Genomic DNA, 18,232 nt, shown 5'->3' on the forward strand with positions numbered 1-18,232 from the left:
ATCTCTTTTACAAATGTAGATGTTTGTAGAGGGTGAAGGGTTGTGAAGTGTAGGAAACCTTTGATTGTTGCCCAATCCAAATCTTTGAATGAGATTACAGGCTGTCATGAGCTTATCATCTGGAAATTGAAGCAAGACTACAGGTTTCCAATCTCAAGGGTTTTCCACCAAGCTGTCAAGGTGGAGATCACCGGGTTCTTGAAACACTTTAATGGAGTTTAATAGAAGAAGGATAAAGGATAGGTCTGGAAGTCTGACGCTGTTACAATCTATCCAAGAGTTGGGGGCTTTACTGAGATGAGTCCATCTGATGATCTGGTTAGCTAGTATTATTAAAAATGAAGTGCCTTCAGACCCATTTTCTCTCTTATAAGTCTCTCTTGTACATGAGACATTGGGTTGCAATGGGACTACCTGTATAAATACCTGGAGTGACGTTTAGGTGAACTAAATCTGACAGTCTGGACGAGACATTTATAGCTCGGTACCTGATGTTGCCTGCTGGGAATGAGAAGTGTGGCTGTTGCTGTGCAGGATTCCAGGATTTCTCTGTTATTGGAAGAATTATTGATTTAAACCAGTTTATAGAAAGTCTGATATTTTTGTTGTTATGTAGTTTGTGGGTTCTTTTAGATACAGTAATATATTATCAGTGTCATGGTCCCTGTGTCTCACTCTGTTGGCATATGTTTCTTTCTCTCTCCTCTGGCTCCACCCACACACCTGTGATCGTTTACTCACCTGCCGCTCACTAACCTGACTCTCATGGCCACTACTTAAGGCAGTGGCTCACTGCTTCTCATCGCTGGATCATTGTGCAACCTGCGTTAGTGTAGCTCTGGCTTAATTCAACTCTCTGATCTCTTGTGCTTTTCTAGTGCTGATCTAATCGTCTGTTTCTTGTATATAGATTACCCTGGACCTGTCCTTGTTTCCCTTCCTGGATTCCTGAGCGTGAGTGTTTTGGCAGAGTGGCGTGGAGCGAGAAGGAGCATGGCGTGTGTGATTGCAATCGAGCGTGCATTACCCTTCCCTCCTTCCGGTGGACCCTTGGTGCCCTCTACCCTGCACACTGTATCTAACGCCTGGTGTTCTCTAAATAAACCCTTTGACTTTTATTCCACGTTCTTTGAATCTGCACTTGAGTCTGTTTGGCCCACATGACGATCAGTGTAGAAATTAATTTTGTGTTCTAAACTAAATAGCTTTTGATGCTGAAATTTTGACGTACTAAAATGGCAAGCAGTTCTATGTGGTGACTGTAGGTTTGCAGTTAAATATCCAAGTAGGAACCAGAGTTTGTCAAAGCCTTTTTCTGCATTAATATTGCTGTTGCTTTGGCTGATGAGGTTGAACGGTCCTCTAACATTGTTTTTCGCTTCCCTCTTTGTATCTGTTTAGTCTGATTCTCTCTTTATGAAAAGGTGTTGTACTTGTTTACGAAAGCATTACTTATGGAAAGAAATGTTGCTGAATTAAAAGAAAGCTGTGAGCATCACAGGAGGAAATTTTATCTTTATCACTTTATTATGTTATGACATAAATCAGAGATACCTGGAAGCCTGGAGGCAGACGACCAGGCCGACTGGTTGTAAATCTTCTAAAGGATGGAAATGTTTGCTCCCATGAATGTGACTGGATATAATTTAAGTAAATAATGTTACAGGAAGGCGAGGCCACTAAAAGGCTACTATCACTGACTGACCAAACATCCAGACACAGAGACCTCGTTTCTATCCAGAGTCAGACCGTGATAAGAACAGTCACATGATCACATCATTTAGAATCGACTGCACTAAACACGATAAACATAAACAGCCAAGACATCGGCTGTGGACTCTGAGTTTTAGTTTGCTTTTATACATATTTAAAAGGAGATTATGAGGAGAGTAATTAGAGACGGTTATCGATGGTTTAACTTACTCACGGTCCTGATGAAGCGTGCCGTAGCCTGGAGCTGTGAATAAATTGCTTGTGTCTCTGTGTCACGCACATGTGGTGAACGGGGTGAACAGACTGACACACTTATCAGGATGTGGAGTTTGTAAATGCAGGCGGGAGGATATCCCTGATAAAACTGCTACGCTTTAAATATGTCAGTTCACCGGTCTTTATTTGACTTGATAAATAACTACACACTGTCAAGTTCAATTTTTCATTTAAAGCCTGAACCATGAAATAATTACAAAAAAATGTAAAGTTTTTGAAAGTGGAGGATTTATTCTAAAAAATAAAAAAATGTAATATTAACCTGTAAATATGTCTTTTAATTTACATCATATTCGCTACTTCTGCCTTTTTTTTTAAATGTATTGCTTGAAAATGTGTTGTGCAATTTATTTTGGGGTCATTTTTGGGAAAAAAAAACTAAACTGATAATGAAAAAGACTGAAAAGCTCAACATCATAATGTCAGACATCCTCACCACCAAACCAGAACACCTTCGGGGCACTCCTACTGCTATCCTGTGTAAAATATTAATAATAGGACTCACCATCTTAAACCATCTCCGGGGGGTTAGATTGACTCTGGAGGTCAGGTTATGGGATACAGCTGTTACAGAGCCTCCAGATGTTTTTTGGCCCATTGTTACCCTGCTAATCTCCACCAAATGAGACTGTGTGTGTCTGCAGGGGGCTGCAAACACCCTCACTGCTTTTCCTCCACATGCAGATACCATCCAATCATGTTCTCTGAATCACCCCAAAAACACACAAAAATACAAAAATACCAGAACTTCACTGCTCTAAAGTCTATGTATTGTGTTTCTGTCCTTCTCCTCACGCCCCCCCAGTGGTTTCTTTGCAGCCGTTCTGTCACAGAGGCCTGATTCAATCTCCTCGCAGCAGCTGATGTGTCTGCTGCTTGAACTACAGGAAGCATTGATGTGGTCTCTGATCTGTTAGCAGCGGCCCTGTGGGATTTTGTAATTTTCTGGGCTGATTGACTTTCATGTCTTAAATGAAGGATTTGAGTCGTTCTGGACATAATGGATTACTACAGTAACTGAATAGGACTATTTAGTCCACCACTAAAGCTTGACAGCACCACTAACAGTCCCGTGAGTCCGCTCCAGAGGTCTCCCACGCCTCTGTTTGCATTTGGACTCCTAATAAGAGTTCTTAAGTGATTCAGTTTCACTCGGGGCCAGGCATATGTAATTTATTATCATGCTTTAATTTAGTCTAAATGAATGTAATGCATCCTACACAGCCTTCTCACATATAGGTTGTTTGTAATAAGCCCTGAAACAATCGTCAGTAAGTAAAAGCAAAATAATGTGCTCTAATTCTGCTTCTTCAAGTAGACTTGCATTCACAGCAGCTTCACAAGCCCTGAATCTGACATCTAAATCAATAATTTTGTTCTTGCAGCTCCTTCTTAGCCTGTTTCCCAGATCCCAAGTTACCTGCTGCCATAAAACTGGCTGCACATATAAATGAAACTTGCCTTCACAGCTCCATCACTTAGTAACATACTGTGCTGTTTTCTGATGCCTCTTTTTCCCCCAGTCTGTGGCTCCATGTCTCTGATTGTGTGTTGTATGTTCTTTGAAAGCAGAACTTCTTAACAAATAAAAATTTAACCATTAGAAAAAAAATATTGACAGCTCTCTCACAGACTTCGATATTTTCTTCTTCTAACCATCAACATATCTACACACCATTCCAACAAGACAAACACCCACATCATTACTTATTCCTTCAATTTTAAATATGATCATTTTTTCTTTATTAACATGCTGAACATAAGGATTTGGGTGATTTTTACCAGAGCCCAACGGTAATGGATCGACAGAGCATCTCCAAAAACACAGCTGTGGTGGGGTGTTCCTGGTTTGCAATCATCAGGATCTATAAAAAGGGTCCAAGGAAAAAACAGTGGTGATGCAGCAACAGGGTCATGAGCAGCCAAGACTCACAGATGCACGTGGGGAGCTGCTGCAGCTCAAACTGCAGAACATTCATGCTGGTTCTGATAGAAAGGTCTCAGACAACACAGAGCATTGCAGTTTGTTATGTATGGGACTGCACAGCCGCAGACCAGCCAGCGTTCCCACGCGGACTCCCCGTTCACTGCTGAAGGCACCAAAGATGGGCACGTGGGCAACGGAATATGGCCGTCTGATCACCACGGCCCATCTTGTTGCCAGATACTGCAGCACACCTTCAGGGTCAGGACTGTTTTGTTTTGTTATATATAAGTAAATATAAATAATTAAGATTATATGAGGTGTTTTTGTGTTTTTGTCTGTGGCCTGGAGAGAGACTGATGTCAGCTTGACAACTAGGATGATTGCAGGCATTAACAAATTATCAGATGACTGTGTTTTTTCTTCTTTTTGAACATCCCAGCTCTACCCCCCCAGCCTCAGCTTTGTTAGTTCCCCACAGCATCACTGCTGGATCAATGATGTCCAGCCAGCGTTGATACCCAAGGATAGGAAAGTCAGGATCAAAGCGGTAGTCATGGAAACAACCCCGGCCTGCTTCCACCCACAAATCGATGGTGTTGGTAGTGGTGGTGGGCTGGACGTGGTGAGGAGAACCCCCAGTCTTATCCGTCATTCGGGCGCAGACCCCATCATCCTCCGAACAACAGGAAGCAGAATTCCAGGATAGACGGGGAAGGAGAGTCAGGAGAAAAGATGGTGAAACAGGCTGCTCGCGTCCACGCTGGGATGCTGTTTCTGGCTGTCTGCCTTCAGATGGAGGCTGCCGCTTCTGCTGCAGGTACGTTGAGCACAAATACAGAACATTTGAGACATGCGGCAGTTTCTTTGTGTTAAAAGTCAATTCTTGCTCTTAGAAGATCGTTGGGTTGTCTTTCTGTAATATTGCCTTATTTATCTGTAAATGTCTCTATAAATTGAACTGAATTCATTCTCATGGAAACAGATTTTGATTTTGAGTGAGAGCAAACGAGTACTAAGGATGTGTTTTCTAGAAGTACATTTAAAGAGCCAAACTGTGAAAGGAGCAGGAAATAGTTTTCACTGAGATCACTTTTTACATTTTGGCGGCTGTATGAAAGAAAAAGTGACTTGACCTTCTTCTTTTTTTTCTGGGACACAGTGATAGCAGGTTTTTTATTTTTCAAACTCAGGCTTACTGGTATTTATTTTTAGCAGTTTACAATCAAATAGTTCATATTGGTGCACTTTCCCACATGCATTTGAAACTGGTCTCTCGTGTGCATGAGTAGTAGATTTATTTCTAATAATAAGTGCTGTACAGTAACAGTGGCTCTACTGTTACTGAGTTTTTTTTAAAACTCTTGACATCCACCTTTTCGCTGGGAATCCATCAGGGGTTAGGTTTGGGTTTTATTTGATGTTAAATATGAAGCTAAAAGGTAAAGAAATAAACAACTTTAGGTGTTTAAAACTGCTAAAACAATTATAAAAAAGAAGCAGATGTTAACCAAACACAACTGGTGGCGGAAGAGGTAAATAAAAGCAGTTTTCTTCAAAGCTTCTAAGTCCAGAGAACAAAACAAAATATATGTGGGGGACATTTTTTTAAGATAAACACATGATTCAGACCAAATATTTTGTGTAAGCTCCCTAAGAAAGTGCAAAAATCAGAGAGACTGTATTCACTGAGTGAATCTTCAAATATGTAGCCAAACACACTATTTAAAATTCTGTTTGCTGTGGTTCTCTCATCATCTGGACTCTTTTGAGGATGGTCTCCTCTCCTTCAGACTCCTTTGAACATCACAGCCGACAGACAGAAGTTGACAGCGTGCTCTGTTTGTGTCAGCGTGGGGAAGAAAGTGTCAAATATTTATAATGAATCAGAAAGAGCAACTATACTTTGAGAATATGAATCGAGGCTCACATCCCTGCAGTTACAGTAACTCTGTGGTCTAGCAGAGGAAGGAGGGGTGGCGGGGGTGCGCTGCGATGCAACCGCCTCAGCTGAGACAAAGCTTTAATTAAACATGACCCACAATCCTTCATTATCCAGACAGCGAGCGCAGCTGGGCTGATCAATGGCATGGATTTGGATGATACTACCCCACTATCTGCCCTAATAAATAACTCACACGCAGCTTTGTTTTATTTATGAAATGCATCCAATCCTTTAAATTCACCAGCTCCTTCTGCTTTCTCAAAAAAAACCCAGGCATGGCGAAAGCTGAAGGAGCCCAGGATGGTGGCAGCAACGGGGACACCATCAGCCATTCCTTGGTCCTGGTGCAGCGTCTGGAGGCCCTCCTGATTCAGGGCAATGGAAGCGACGTGTCGCTGCGGGTGGAGACACCCAATGCGGACGAGGTGAAGGTGATCCAGGCCCACGCCCTGGTGCTCTCCCTGCAGAGTCCTGTATTTGAGGAGATCCTGCTGAGCCGCAACAGCAGCATGCTGGTCCTGAGAGAGAGCTCCGACTGTGCCTCTGTGTTTGACAAGTTTATCAGGTGAGGCGGGAACAGAGGATGCCCCTCCCCCCCAGCATCAGGGGAACATACACCTTTGTCCTTCAGGGTCACTTCAACTAAGTTTGATTGAGTTAGCACACCCTCTAGAGGGAGGAAGTGTGAAACTGCAGCTCTAAATATGAGCCCATCAATGATTACAATGTAAAGCAAATTGACTAATGAGGAAACTGCTGTGCTGTTCAGTAGCATCTGCTGTAGTGTAGCAGCACCGAGAAGCCTGCAACAGCAATCAATAAGCAAATCTATTTTTATCTCAGCTGCTAATGAGATTAATCAAAACACACATTACGCTTATTTTTCTTATTCTGCTTCGATTAAACCTTCTTGTTCTAAAGAGAACCACTTCGTTTTGATGTTAACTTAAGGTGTATTTTCTGTTAACTGCCTCTGGTTTGATGTTTGGATCATTAATCTGCTCATCCAAGTGCTTTTTCTTTAAGGAAAATTTAATAAATAACAAAAATAACTGGATTGGTGACTACGTGAGAGCACTCTGTGAGGGGGAAATCATCATGAAAGGAGGCCACTGTTCTGACTTTTTCTCATTCTCAGTCATTATCAACAAAGAATGCTTTCCAGCTGCTGGAGCAACAAGAGAGGTTTAGAGTCACCTGAGGTCACTATGAGGTCTTTAAAATGTTACGAATCCTGATGATTCAAGATTTTGTATGTGAGGAAAAAGGATTTTTAAGTAAATTATGGATTTAAGGGGACAAACGAAGGCTAACATTTCTCTGTGTTAACCTAAATTGGGATATATTATTATTTTTTGCTATCATTAAGTTAGTTTGCTAATACTCCTGTTCTGTCATACTTTAAAGCAGAGACTGTATATAAAAGATTCAAGCTGTGTCCCAAAACATAGGCCGCATCCTTTGGAGGCTGCATTTGTAGACCGATTACCTCACTGCCAGGCGATGAAGGCTGTCCCAATTCGAAGGCTGCTCCAAACGCGGCCGAAAAATGCGTCCTTCATTCCCCCGAATTTGAACGATGGGTCGGGCTTATCCTTCGTGGCCCAACCTATCCCAGAATTAATAGCGCGGCCCAGCCAATTCCAGTTTCCAACAATGACGGCAGCTACTTAGTTTTAATATTACTCTAATTACACTTTCTGGGTCACAAATAAACTTTTAAAATATGTTCAGATGAAAATGCAGCTGTGTAAACTTGAAACATCTGCCGTTTATCAAGACATCACATATTTGCACAAGTGCTCTGATGTTTTCGGAGACGTCTGTTACCCATCAGATCGATAGCTATCCGGAGATTCAAGGGTCACTAAAGCCGGGGGAACAGTGAACTCCCAGCACATTGTTTTCAACCCCCCCCCACGGGTCTGTCGCTACTCATGTTGAACATGATATATAAGTCATTTAGATAACTTCAAAATGTTATTGTTTGGCTTTTTTCAGTGTTTCATTTGTTCCTGAGTAAATCGGTTTGGCTGAGATTAAAATGATCAGATTAGATTAGATTAAATAAACGTTATTAATCTTCCGTGGGTTTCACACAGCTGAATAAACACAGAACAGAAAACTGATTAAAAGTGTGAGATGGTTGAGAATTTACGCCAGTGTCCTGCCATAATTTAGATGGCAAGGAGCAGACAGCTGAGTTTATTAAACACCACTGAGACAGCGGTGACGCAAATCTGAAGGCTAGACCCTCCCATTTCACAGCCTCGCACTTCCGGCGTTATCGGTCTTTGAAGGACCCGGCCCACGTAGACCGCGAAGGCCGGGTCCTCCGAAGGATGCGGCCTAGGTTTTGACATACTAATCTTTGGGAAAGTTACCCTCAGCCCCTTTGATGTGTACAGTTGGTAATTTAGTAAATAATGGTCCCAGTTACCTGCAACCACATTAACAGAAAAAGTGCAATGTTACAATTATTGTATTAACTTAATTTTTCTATGATACCTAATTTGAAAGGTATCATAGTCAAAACCCTAAACCTAACTCTAGACTTAATGGCAGTGGATGCTAAGACTTAAGATGTCTGCTATGAAAATGCAGCTTTTCCAGCTTTAGCATGAGTCTAAGAATGTCTAAAATACACCCAGCAGTGGTCATAGAGTCAGCTTCTCTTCTCTGTGCAGGTATCTGTACTGTGGGGAGCTTTCTCTGCGTCTGGACCAGGCCACTCCTCTACACAAGCTGGCCACTAAGTATCAGGTGCTGAGTCTCCAGCAGGGCATCACCCAGTACATGACCCAAAATCTGGCCAGGGACACCCCGTCAGGCCACGTGGCAGGCTGGTACGAGTATGCCCTGCAGGCCGGGGATGTGACTCTGAGGGACAGTTGTCTTCAGTACATGGCCTGGAACCTGTCGTCTCTTCTGCAGAGCGGCGAGTGGGTGACCATCAGCAGCCAGCTGCTTATGTCCCTGCTGCAGCGTTCTGACCTCATCCTGCAGAGTGAGATGGAGCTCTTCTCAGCCCTGGAGGCGTGGATTATCCAGAACGATCCGGACGGTTTGACGGCTGAGAACGCTTTGAGAGCTGTGCGCTACGCCATGATCCCCCCACGGGAGCTTTTCCTCCTACAAACCCAGTCCACAATCCTGGCTCGCTATCAGGAGTCGGTGCGTGACCTGCTCTACATGTCCTACCAGTTTCACTCGGCCTCGCCACTACAGATGGCCAAATACTTTGACGTGAACTGTAGCCTCTTTGTGCCCAGGAACTACCTGTCCCCAGTGTGGGGGTCCCCCTGGATCGTCAACAACCCGACACGGGACGACCGCAGCATGAGTTTCCAGACCCAGCTGGGGCCCAGCAACCATGACGCCAACAAACGCGTGACTTGGAACGTCCTGTTCTCCCCGCGCTGGTTGCCCCTGAGCATGAGGCCCATGTACACCGAGACGGGCGCCATGCAGCCGACTCGCGTAGAAGGCGGGCGTCCTCGCATCATCATCACGCCTGCCACGTCCAGCACCGACTTTGCTGGAGTGAGCTTCCAGAAGACGGTGCTGGTGATGGCTCAGCAGCAGGGGAAGGTGGTGGTGAAGCACGTCTACAACTTCCACCAGAGCACAGAGGAAAACGGCGATTTCTTGGCCGAAGCTGACCTGTACCGCCGGACATCTGAATATCTCATGGACAGCTCCCTGTTCCTCCATATTGTTGTGAAGCCACTGTACCAAACCCTCATAAGCACCAAGAATTAACCTCACTCCAACCCTCACTCATATCCCATCATGGAGACGTGGACCTGAGTCATTGGAGTCACTGAGCAAATAAAAAACAAAGATCCTGATTCAGGACTGCCTGAGAGCATTTTGTGAGGGTAAAATCATAATGGAAAGATGGTGACAGTCTTTATTCGTCTTGTCCAAGTGCTGAAAAAAACTCACTAGAGGACCAAACAGAAATTAATCTGCCACTGAAATTAGTCCCCAAGAAATGCACCATTTCATCCAGGCTGAAGAGTATTTAATAAAAACACAGCATCCAACTATCTGAGAAAATTACTGCACCATAAAAACCTTGGGTATTAAAGTTTAAAGTGACGTATGGGCTAACACGCTAATAATTTTGGTCTTTTTATGGGATTTATTGGCACTCAGGAAAATACAGAACATCACCAGCTTCGTCCTTTATTCTTGAGGTTGTTCCTTTGTCATACACTGATTTGTTATTGGTGCTATTATACCCCATTTACACATAAAGGGGTCACAGCTGATATTCACTGCCCGGTGTGCACTGATCTAAAGCTTTGCTGATTAAATTATACCCTGATGTTAATGTTTGCTGATGGATTTTGTATTAGCTGTTTTTGTTTTTTTGATTATATTTTGTGTTGTTGTGAAATATGGTTGAAAAATTGTAGATGGCTCAATTTTTTAAATCAGTAAATTGTTAATTCAGTGCTTACTGGAAAGTAAATTGATTTTTTTAAACATTTTTCTTCTACTTGTATGTTATAACTTATTTAGAAACCCAACCTGTACTCCTTCTCACCGATGTCGCAGCACCTCGTTAGCGAATCCATTAATGTGATCGATGCGGTTACTTACATCCACTGCTGCATTAATCAGTGTCGCCTGGTAATAAAGATTGTTTCATAAGTTTTAAAAACTAAACTGAATATTGTCCTGATTGTCTTCCGGCTTATGTTTTGTCACCACATGCAAAAAATTATTTTCTGGCAAATGTCAGTTTATCAATTGTTTTTTTTTTTACTTTATCAAATTTATTTGTCAGATATAAAAAAAACAACAACATGTAAGTAAGAAGAACCAAGCTTACATTTAAAATTTTAAATCATTTGGCTCCCAGCTATCTATGCAAACTCCTTCCTAATAAACGAACTCCCTAATAAGTCACTTAGATCTTCCAATCAAACTCCTGACGCAACCGAGGTCTCGTTTGAAGTCCAGAGGTGATCGGGCCTTTGCTGTCGTAGCTCCCAGACTCCTTATATTCATTCCTCTGAGTTGATCCAGTCTACAGCTGCCCTGGGGCGCACTGACAGTGGCGAGGCTGCCGGACACTGGCGCCACCGGGCCCTCTGACCACCACCAGTAGGCAACGGGTGAAGTGTCTTGCCCAAGGACACAACGACCGAGACTGTCCAAGCCGGGGCTCGAACTGGCAACCTTCCGATTACAAGGCGAACTCCCAACTCTCGAGCCACGATCGTCATATTGTCATATTGCTTCCTGCCCTCCTTTTAACTGTTTCTTTTTATTCTGTCTTATCCTTTTGCTCTGACCGACTGTGAAGCACTTTGGTCAACTTTGTTGTATTATTATGTGCTATAGAAATAAATTTTGATTTGATATTGCAACTGCTTCATTTAAGCAGACCAAAAAAAAATGCTTGCCTTAGATGGACACAACGCGTAACATCCCCTCCAAATCTAATAGACTTAAAATAAATAAGAAAAATGAAAAATTATTATGATATTTTTTCTTATTAAAACCACAAAACTGCTTTATTACATGCAAATAAAAGTTTTTTTTGTTTTTATCACATAGATGTACTATTATGGCTTCATTAACATGTACTGTAGGATAATCCTGATATATTTCTGTGTTTAACTTCTACTGTGATTCTCAGGTGTAAGGCAAAAATTCAGAAAACAGATCACGTCGATTCCATCCTCCTCTTTCAAACTTACTAACAAAAACATGCTGAGACAACAGAAAGAAGAAGTGACATGAGCTCGTCACCGAGGACTTGGTTTCATCTTCTGAAACGGAAAAAACATCATGAACTTTTCTGTAAAGTCAAGTGTTGTTGTGATTTCTAAAATATTGTTGTGTTTTGTACCTCGCAGCCCCTCTAACGTCTTATTAACGTGATATTATTGCTCTACGGTTCACAGCGTTTTCTGTCTGGATTCTTTGCAGACACCTGAACAAAGAGTGTTTAAAACACCTGCGATTCATTTGATCAAGTTTCCTTTTATGCAAATTTATATTTTTTTTACTTTTCACTGCACTGACATCACTGCTGACTCTTCAGATGATAATTCTATAAATAATAAAGTGATGCACAGAGCTCAACAGCAGAAAGCTGCACAGAAATGAAAGGAACAGTAATAATAATGCAGCAATAATTCTGCTGCATAATCAGTGCTTGAACTTTTGTACTTTGCTCGTTGCTCATATTAAACTTGCTCAGTCTCAAATAAAGAAATCAGTGCAGGCTCGAGTAATCCCTGAGCGCCACGGGTTTAAACCTTACTGACCTGCCACACTCACCTTTCTCCCACTGACTGTTTTTGCTTTCTCTGTGCTGACTTTGATCCATGGTATGATTTAATCAGCTAATTTAAAAAACATTGAACCAATTTCTATCATAATTCTTCCTTCGGATGTTCCCTATTGGGGTTGCCACAGTGGATCTGCTGCCTCCATCCCACCCTGTCCCCAACCCTCAGAATGTCCTCCTTCACTACATCCGTGATCCTCATTCTTTTCCTGGCAGCTTCATCTTTAAAATCCCTTGTCCATTGTATCCACGATCCCTCCTCAGCACACGTCTAAACTCTTTCAGCCTCGCTTTTCTAATTTGTCTCCAGTCAATTCAGTTTTATTTATTAAGTGGCAAATCAAAACAACAGTTACCTGAAGGGGCTTTATATTGGAAAGCAAAAACCCCACAAAGGTCACAGCGTATGGCCCCTGCATGAGTCTGAATCTCATGGAACTCTCTTCCTGTTAAAAGGGAGTTCTTCCTCCTTGCTGTTACCAAGAGCTCCCTTAGGAGTTCACTCTCTAATATCTCTAAGAATAATATAGAATAATAAGAAAAGAAGCTGAGAGTGACTTTTTAACGAATACAGATTGAATTTATTACAGAATGTGCAGATTTCTTAGCTGGTGCAAGATTTTTTTTATGTGTTTTACAAACTATTGCATCATGAAATCGATGCTGAAAATGTACAAAACCCACCAGAAATGAATATAACAGTCAGTGTTTCCATTGCATCCTGTGTGCACAGACGAAACCCACACCCACTCTTTTTTAGGATACGTTACAAACTTCAGCGTCTTTGCAGTTTCGAAATTAAAACGCCGCAGCGCTCACTACATTTCCCACAAGCCTCCGCGGCCCAAGCAGGAAGAACGTTCTCTCGCAGGGGCTCACACTGATCCAAGTTAGGAGCTTTCCGCTGCCAGCCTTGGCCCATCATGTAAGTGCTGCGGAGAATTCTTTGCAGTGCATTTGCAGAATTACCTGATTTCCCGACGGCCGTGCATCCGTCCCGGCGCCCTGCGCACGGACGCGCACGCTTCGGACGCGAAAAGGCTCCAAGTGCATGAAGATCGAGGCTTGTGTTTTTGCATCTTTGTTGCAGAAAGCGAGCCGCTGAAGCTCCAGTGCGAGGGCGATGGAGGGAGGGAGTGAGAAAGAAGGCAAAGTCTTTTGTGCTTCCCCTCCCCCTCATCAAAGCAAAGGGGAAATGTCTCAGTCGAAGGGAGGTAAGAATATGAAACCGATGTGTGCAAAACTAGCGATATGCAATCACGGCTGCACGAGCTGCAACGTGCACCGCTGCAGGTCGAGAACGGCCGGTGCATTTTAAAGTTAGACGGCTAAGAAGGGTCAGTTGCATTTCCTGTTTGAGATCTTCCCCTTTGCACAGTTCCTGGTAAGACGATGCTGTGTGGACTCACTAGTACTGGCGCTATTAGCAGCGCACAGGCAGGGATGTAGAGCACGGGGCGCCTTAATAGTCACGAGATAGACGGTCTTTATTAGGAACTCTGCACGAGTTGACGCGTGGCGCGTGCACGCTTTTCGGGGTAAATCATGAAAGCCTTGTCGCGTGCAGGGCTCTAAATATGTGGTTTAATGCATAGGGGAGGGGGTGGTGGGGGGTGGCATGACGTGACAACCTGCAGCTGTCAGTGGACAAGTTTGTGTGTTTGTAGGCTGCAAATTTATTTCAGGTCGTGAGGAGAGAAAATGCAACAAACTGATGGCAAAGCGACCCGCGAGCTTTAAGGTGGAGGGTTCAGGAACAGGGCGCACTCTCTGCGCTTTGCAAAGTGTGTCAGCTGCTGCTTCTGTCCAGCAACTGGATATGTGTCAAACCCCTGGGTGTCCACCGATGTGCAGCTTTCCCCCCTCTGCATGCCTGTCACACTTTTGACCCAACTTTACCACCCTGCAGCAGCAAGAGGTGGAGGAGGAGCTGTGCTCAGCTTCCCCCCTGCAGCCTCTTTAAGATCATCAGTGAATGGAGCTTGCAGTGGAAGAGCCAAACAGCTGCAGTGAGAGCAGCTCGGGCCTTTTTTCTCTCCCCTCACCGTGATTTCCAAGAAGTGCAAAGTGAGGCTGGTTTGTTGCACAACATGCAGCATTCTCTCTCTCTCTAACACACGCACACATGCACGCACTGAGAGGCTGCACAGGAGGTGAACAGGTAGGAGAGAGCAAGAGCCCCCCTAATGGTCAGATCCTGTTTATCTGCTCCAGTTGAGTGTCCACCCACACGGAGGAATTGTCTTGTTGCAGCCAGCTTATCACGTGGTGAATAATGCAACACGTTTTATTTATGTTTTGTAGATGAATGAGTTGGTTTGGGACTTTCCTGAGAGCAGAAGTCGGTTTCTGTTGTCATCCATTGACGTCGGTAGAAGCAGAAAACTGCACATGTGCAGTCGCACGAAAAGTGAATGTAGGCCCAGTTAAGATCTCGTCTTTGATTTAAAATGACATCCACTTGGTCACCTTTCAGCTGAGAGATGATTTGGTGATCGCTCTGCAGCTTTTCTCAGTAGGTGAATATATTTACTGATGTCTGCACGATGACAAGTCATTATAACATCTGCTCAAAGCTTCTGACATCTTGGACCTGACAAATATTTCTCCTTTAGTGTGAAACCGTAAACATCACAACAGTAAAAACTAGCCTCAGACCGATCATTTAAATGAAATGCAAACAAAAAAACAAAACAAATTAAAAAGATGTGTTGTTTCTCTGACTTTCTGTGGATTAGTATCAATACTAATAGATAAATACGCTCTCGTAGTACATTTGTAAATGATAAAATTTCTGATTAAAAACTCCACTGAGGTTTGCAAGAACCCTTCGGCTGATCACAGAGCACACAGCGTTATCGCCACAGGCTAAAGACGGAAAAGTTGGCAGCATTGTTAACGGGGGCACATTTTGCTGGCTGGCTGGCCAGGTCGCGCCCCCAGGTGTGTGTGTGTGTCTATGGTTGCGCTGAGCGAGTATTTTCACCTCATGCTGCAGAGGTGCACTGTGTATTTGCATTTTATGCATCAAAAGCTGTTCCTTAAGCTACATTTTCAGACAAAATTCTGAGAGATATTTGCAGAAAGTGAAGTTAAGAAAACAGATTTTGGAAATGTTGGAAAGTGCGGCTCTTTCTTCTTCATTTTCTTCTTGGCTTTTTACATGCTGTGTCACATATGTGATTAGATTAAAACAGATTACAAAATGTGATCTTTTATAGACCGATGAAATTACAGAGCTGTGTATAAAAGAGTTAAAAATAGCTCCACCAACTACTATGGTAAAAATCTGTTCAGACATGAATACATCAGGATGAGAAAAAATACATTTTAATATGAAATAAAAGGACTCCTAAAGGCCTTTTACCTAGAACACATTTTGTTTATTGCAGCTTTGTACACTAGGGTAATATAGAGCAGTAATAAGTCAACTATAGCAATTATGTAGACCTTTGAAAAAAATTTTTTTTATAATTTACTTTGTCGCACATCATAGTACGCTGGTTATCTTTGGGTTTTCATAATTGTTACGGCTCTGATTTCTAGTGAAATTCTCATACCAGAGATGTTGGAGCCAACAAATATTTTGACTCGAACAGACAAAATACTGCTCAAATACAGAACTGAATAGAGTTCAGAGGTGCTTATTGAATTTTCTGACCTGCTATGTAAACAGGAGAATCCAGCGTTTTCTCGTGGGTTTATATTCTGTTTGTTGCAGGAGTGCATATGCACGCATGCAAGAAATCATTGAAAAATATCTAAGTGTATGTATCTATGTGTACGCTTTGCAACATAATTTATGGTTGGTTATCACACCCAAAAAGTCTATTTTCATGAACTATATTTCATCATTATTCATCACAATGTTGCGTTTATTGGTTACATTACATTACATATTACTTGCTATCAATAGCCTCATAATTTATGTTGTGATATTTCAAGAAAATTTGTAGTAATGCCATTTATGACGATATAGAGGTAACTGAAGCGCACAGGAACCAACAGTTATTAGTGCAAACTAGGTTAAAGGGAAGTTTCAACCAGCGACTGTCATTGATGATAAAGCAACTTTCAGCTGCTCCCTTTTTTTTTTTTTTAAGGGGTCGTCACAGCAGACACATCAGTATGATAAACTACCCAATGTGCCAGCAGCAGAAAAAGTAGAGCAAAGTACCCTGGGTTAGGGCTGTTCGATATAACGATATATATCGGATGACGATATAAAAACGTCTATCGTTTCATTTTACGCCATCGTTTGTTTCGTGGTGTCGCAAAATAAACTGTTTACGGCAATATTTTTTCATCGTTTTGATGGTCACTGTAGTGGCTATATTAATTTCTTAAAGTTCTCTCTTTCTCTTATATTTAATATAACCACACTACAGACGGACAAGCACCTGTTTTTATGCGTTGTCGTTAGCAACAACGACAGTAAAACCATCGTGTGTCCGCTTGTTTATTTTCCACATAAACCTTTCACAATAAAGCTCAAGATCCTGTTGAGACTTTAAAAAAAAAAAACCTGAATCACGTGAAAGATGCAGAGTATTTACGGATAAGAAGCAAAAAAGAGCCGTCAGGTGCTAAAAAGTAAACCTTTTCCCCGCAGCACGCCGTGTAATAAATACTCACAAAGAAAACGGCGGCCGTTACAACTTATATCTAAAAATGCATCATTTAATGCATCGGTTAAAACACTCGACTCCAGGTACACGACGCACAGCTGGAAACACTTCACGCAAGTGGAGCTGCCCGAGATTCACAGAATTTACAGAAAATGTTAAATCTTTGTGATTTATATCGTTATCGGGATGTTTTATATCAGGATATGAGATTTTGGTCATATCGCACAGCCCTACCCTGGGTAGTGTTTTCTCTGGACATTTTAAGTAAAAGTAGAAAGCAACTGCTTACTAAAGTAACTCTGGAGCTGCACAGTATTGCCAGATAATAAAATTGAAATTTTTTACTTTAATTTACTTTCCACCTGAGATGTTGTATCTTGGGCCGAGTTTTTTAACCAGTTGCTTTTTGACCTCCCATATAACTTCAGGTGTTCAGTAGTTTCCATCCGCAGCTTGTTCTTCCTGTCATACGAGTTCAACTCAAGCTAAATATTATACCAGTATTATTGTGCATGGTTTGATATGGCACAGCCCTATTCCATGTGTTGGGTTGATACATTTTAGTAATGCCACACTGTTTCTTTAAAACTTTCAGTTCCCTTTCCACTTTATTCCGCAGCTGTTCCAGACCTTTTACCAGAGCAACATAAGTTAGTGTCAGCAGAAAATAAAGTGAATTTTAACACATACCATCTGTGTACAATATGAAGAGTTAAAAGGGCCCAGTGCTGAACCTTGTGGAACCCCAGAAGTGAACCAGAGTCAGTGTTATTCATTTGTACATACTGATGTGTATCATCAAGGTAACTATGTAACCATTTCTCTTTAGTTTCCATTAGTAATATGTGAACTACACTCATATGCAATGTATGTTCCTCTATGCTTTTAATGAATAACAAATACAGGCCTAAAATGAGACTTGAAGAGAACATTAAGGCCTACCTGGAGCCCACATTACCACAGCAAATGTCTCCCCTCTCTCTAAACACTGAAAGATTTACTGTGAAATGTAAGGACGTGGCTCCGGATGGGATTTAAATTACAGCGAGAGCGGCAGCTTCACAGGAAAACAGGAGGTAATTTCAGCTGTAATTATTGCCTGGGAGGGGCTCAGAAATTGCTCACATATGCATTCTAGACTGGATTCAAATGATTAGGGGAGGTAAATATTCAAATGTTTCATCTCCCCAAGAGAAACGACTCGTGTTCTTAAATGTTGGTCAGTCAAATGTTTTAAGAAAAACTAACGTTGACAGAAGTGTGACTGAAGAAGAGAATGTGATGAGGTTTGAGCTGCCTCTCCTTCTGTTCTGACACGGCTAAAAGTCTTGCTGCTGCTTCTACTTGAATGTTGCCCAACAAGGTTTTTACCCTGACTGCTGTGCACTGTGCACAGTGACGGCCCTCCCAGCTCGTGTCCCGCCTGCAGCCCC

At 42.3% G+C, this 18,232-nt stretch overlaps 2 protein-coding genes and 2 long non-coding RNA genes across 5 annotated transcripts in view; 3 read left to right on the plus strand and 1 right to left on the minus strand.

Moving 5' to 3' along the window:
• The first annotated feature begins 688 nt into the window (after positions 1–688).
• Positions 689–1,118, plus strand: LOC145430267 (uncharacterized). The gene is made up of 2 exons (XR_013910729.1): positions 689–826; positions 911–1,118. It is a non-coding gene; the product is annotated as an uncharacterized LOC145430267 (long non-coding RNA).
• Positions 1,119–3,696: 2,578 nt separating this feature from the next.
• Positions 3,697–13,282, minus strand: LOC145430266 (uncharacterized). The gene is made up of 2 exons (XR_013910728.1): positions 13,141–13,282; positions 3,697–4,727 (listed from the first exon to the last, which is right to left on the minus strand). It is a non-coding gene; the product is annotated as an uncharacterized LOC145430266 (long non-coding RNA).
• On the plus strand, positions 4,599–10,535 carry btbd17a (BTB (POZ) domain containing 17a). Its single transcript, XM_026178894.2, has 3 exons — positions 4,599–4,733; positions 6,132–6,423; positions 8,546–10,535. Exons 1-3 carry the CDS (start codon positions 4,649–4,651, stop codon positions 9,618–9,620), a joined length of 1,452 nt encoding a protein of 483 aa, XP_026034679.1. The 5' UTR covers positions 4,599–4,648; the 3' UTR covers positions 9,621–10,535.
• map2k6 (mitogen-activated protein kinase kinase 6) overlaps positions 12,968–18,232 on the plus strand; it is a 34,222-nt gene continuing 28,957 nt past the window's right edge. Inside the window, exons 1-2 of one of the 2 annotated variants that reach the window (XM_026177909.2) lie at positions 12,968–13,096; positions 13,262–13,385. In XM_026177909.2, coding sequence (XP_026033694.1) covers positions 13,295–13,385 — 91 coding nt within the window. In that variant the 5' untranslated portion in view covers positions 12,968–13,096; positions 13,262–13,294. Of the gene's footprint in view, positions 13,097–13,248; positions 13,386–18,232 lie in introns of those variants that run through there. The other variant, XM_080304988.1, reaches the window with a different exon arrangement.

The sequence above is a fragment of the Astatotilapia calliptera genome, chromosome 8 (assembly GCF_964374335.1).
Source record: "Astatotilapia calliptera chromosome 8, fAstCal68.1, whole genome shotgun sequence".
Lineage (NCBI taxonomy): Eukaryota > Metazoa > Chordata > Actinopteri > Cichliformes > Cichlidae > Astatotilapia > Astatotilapia calliptera.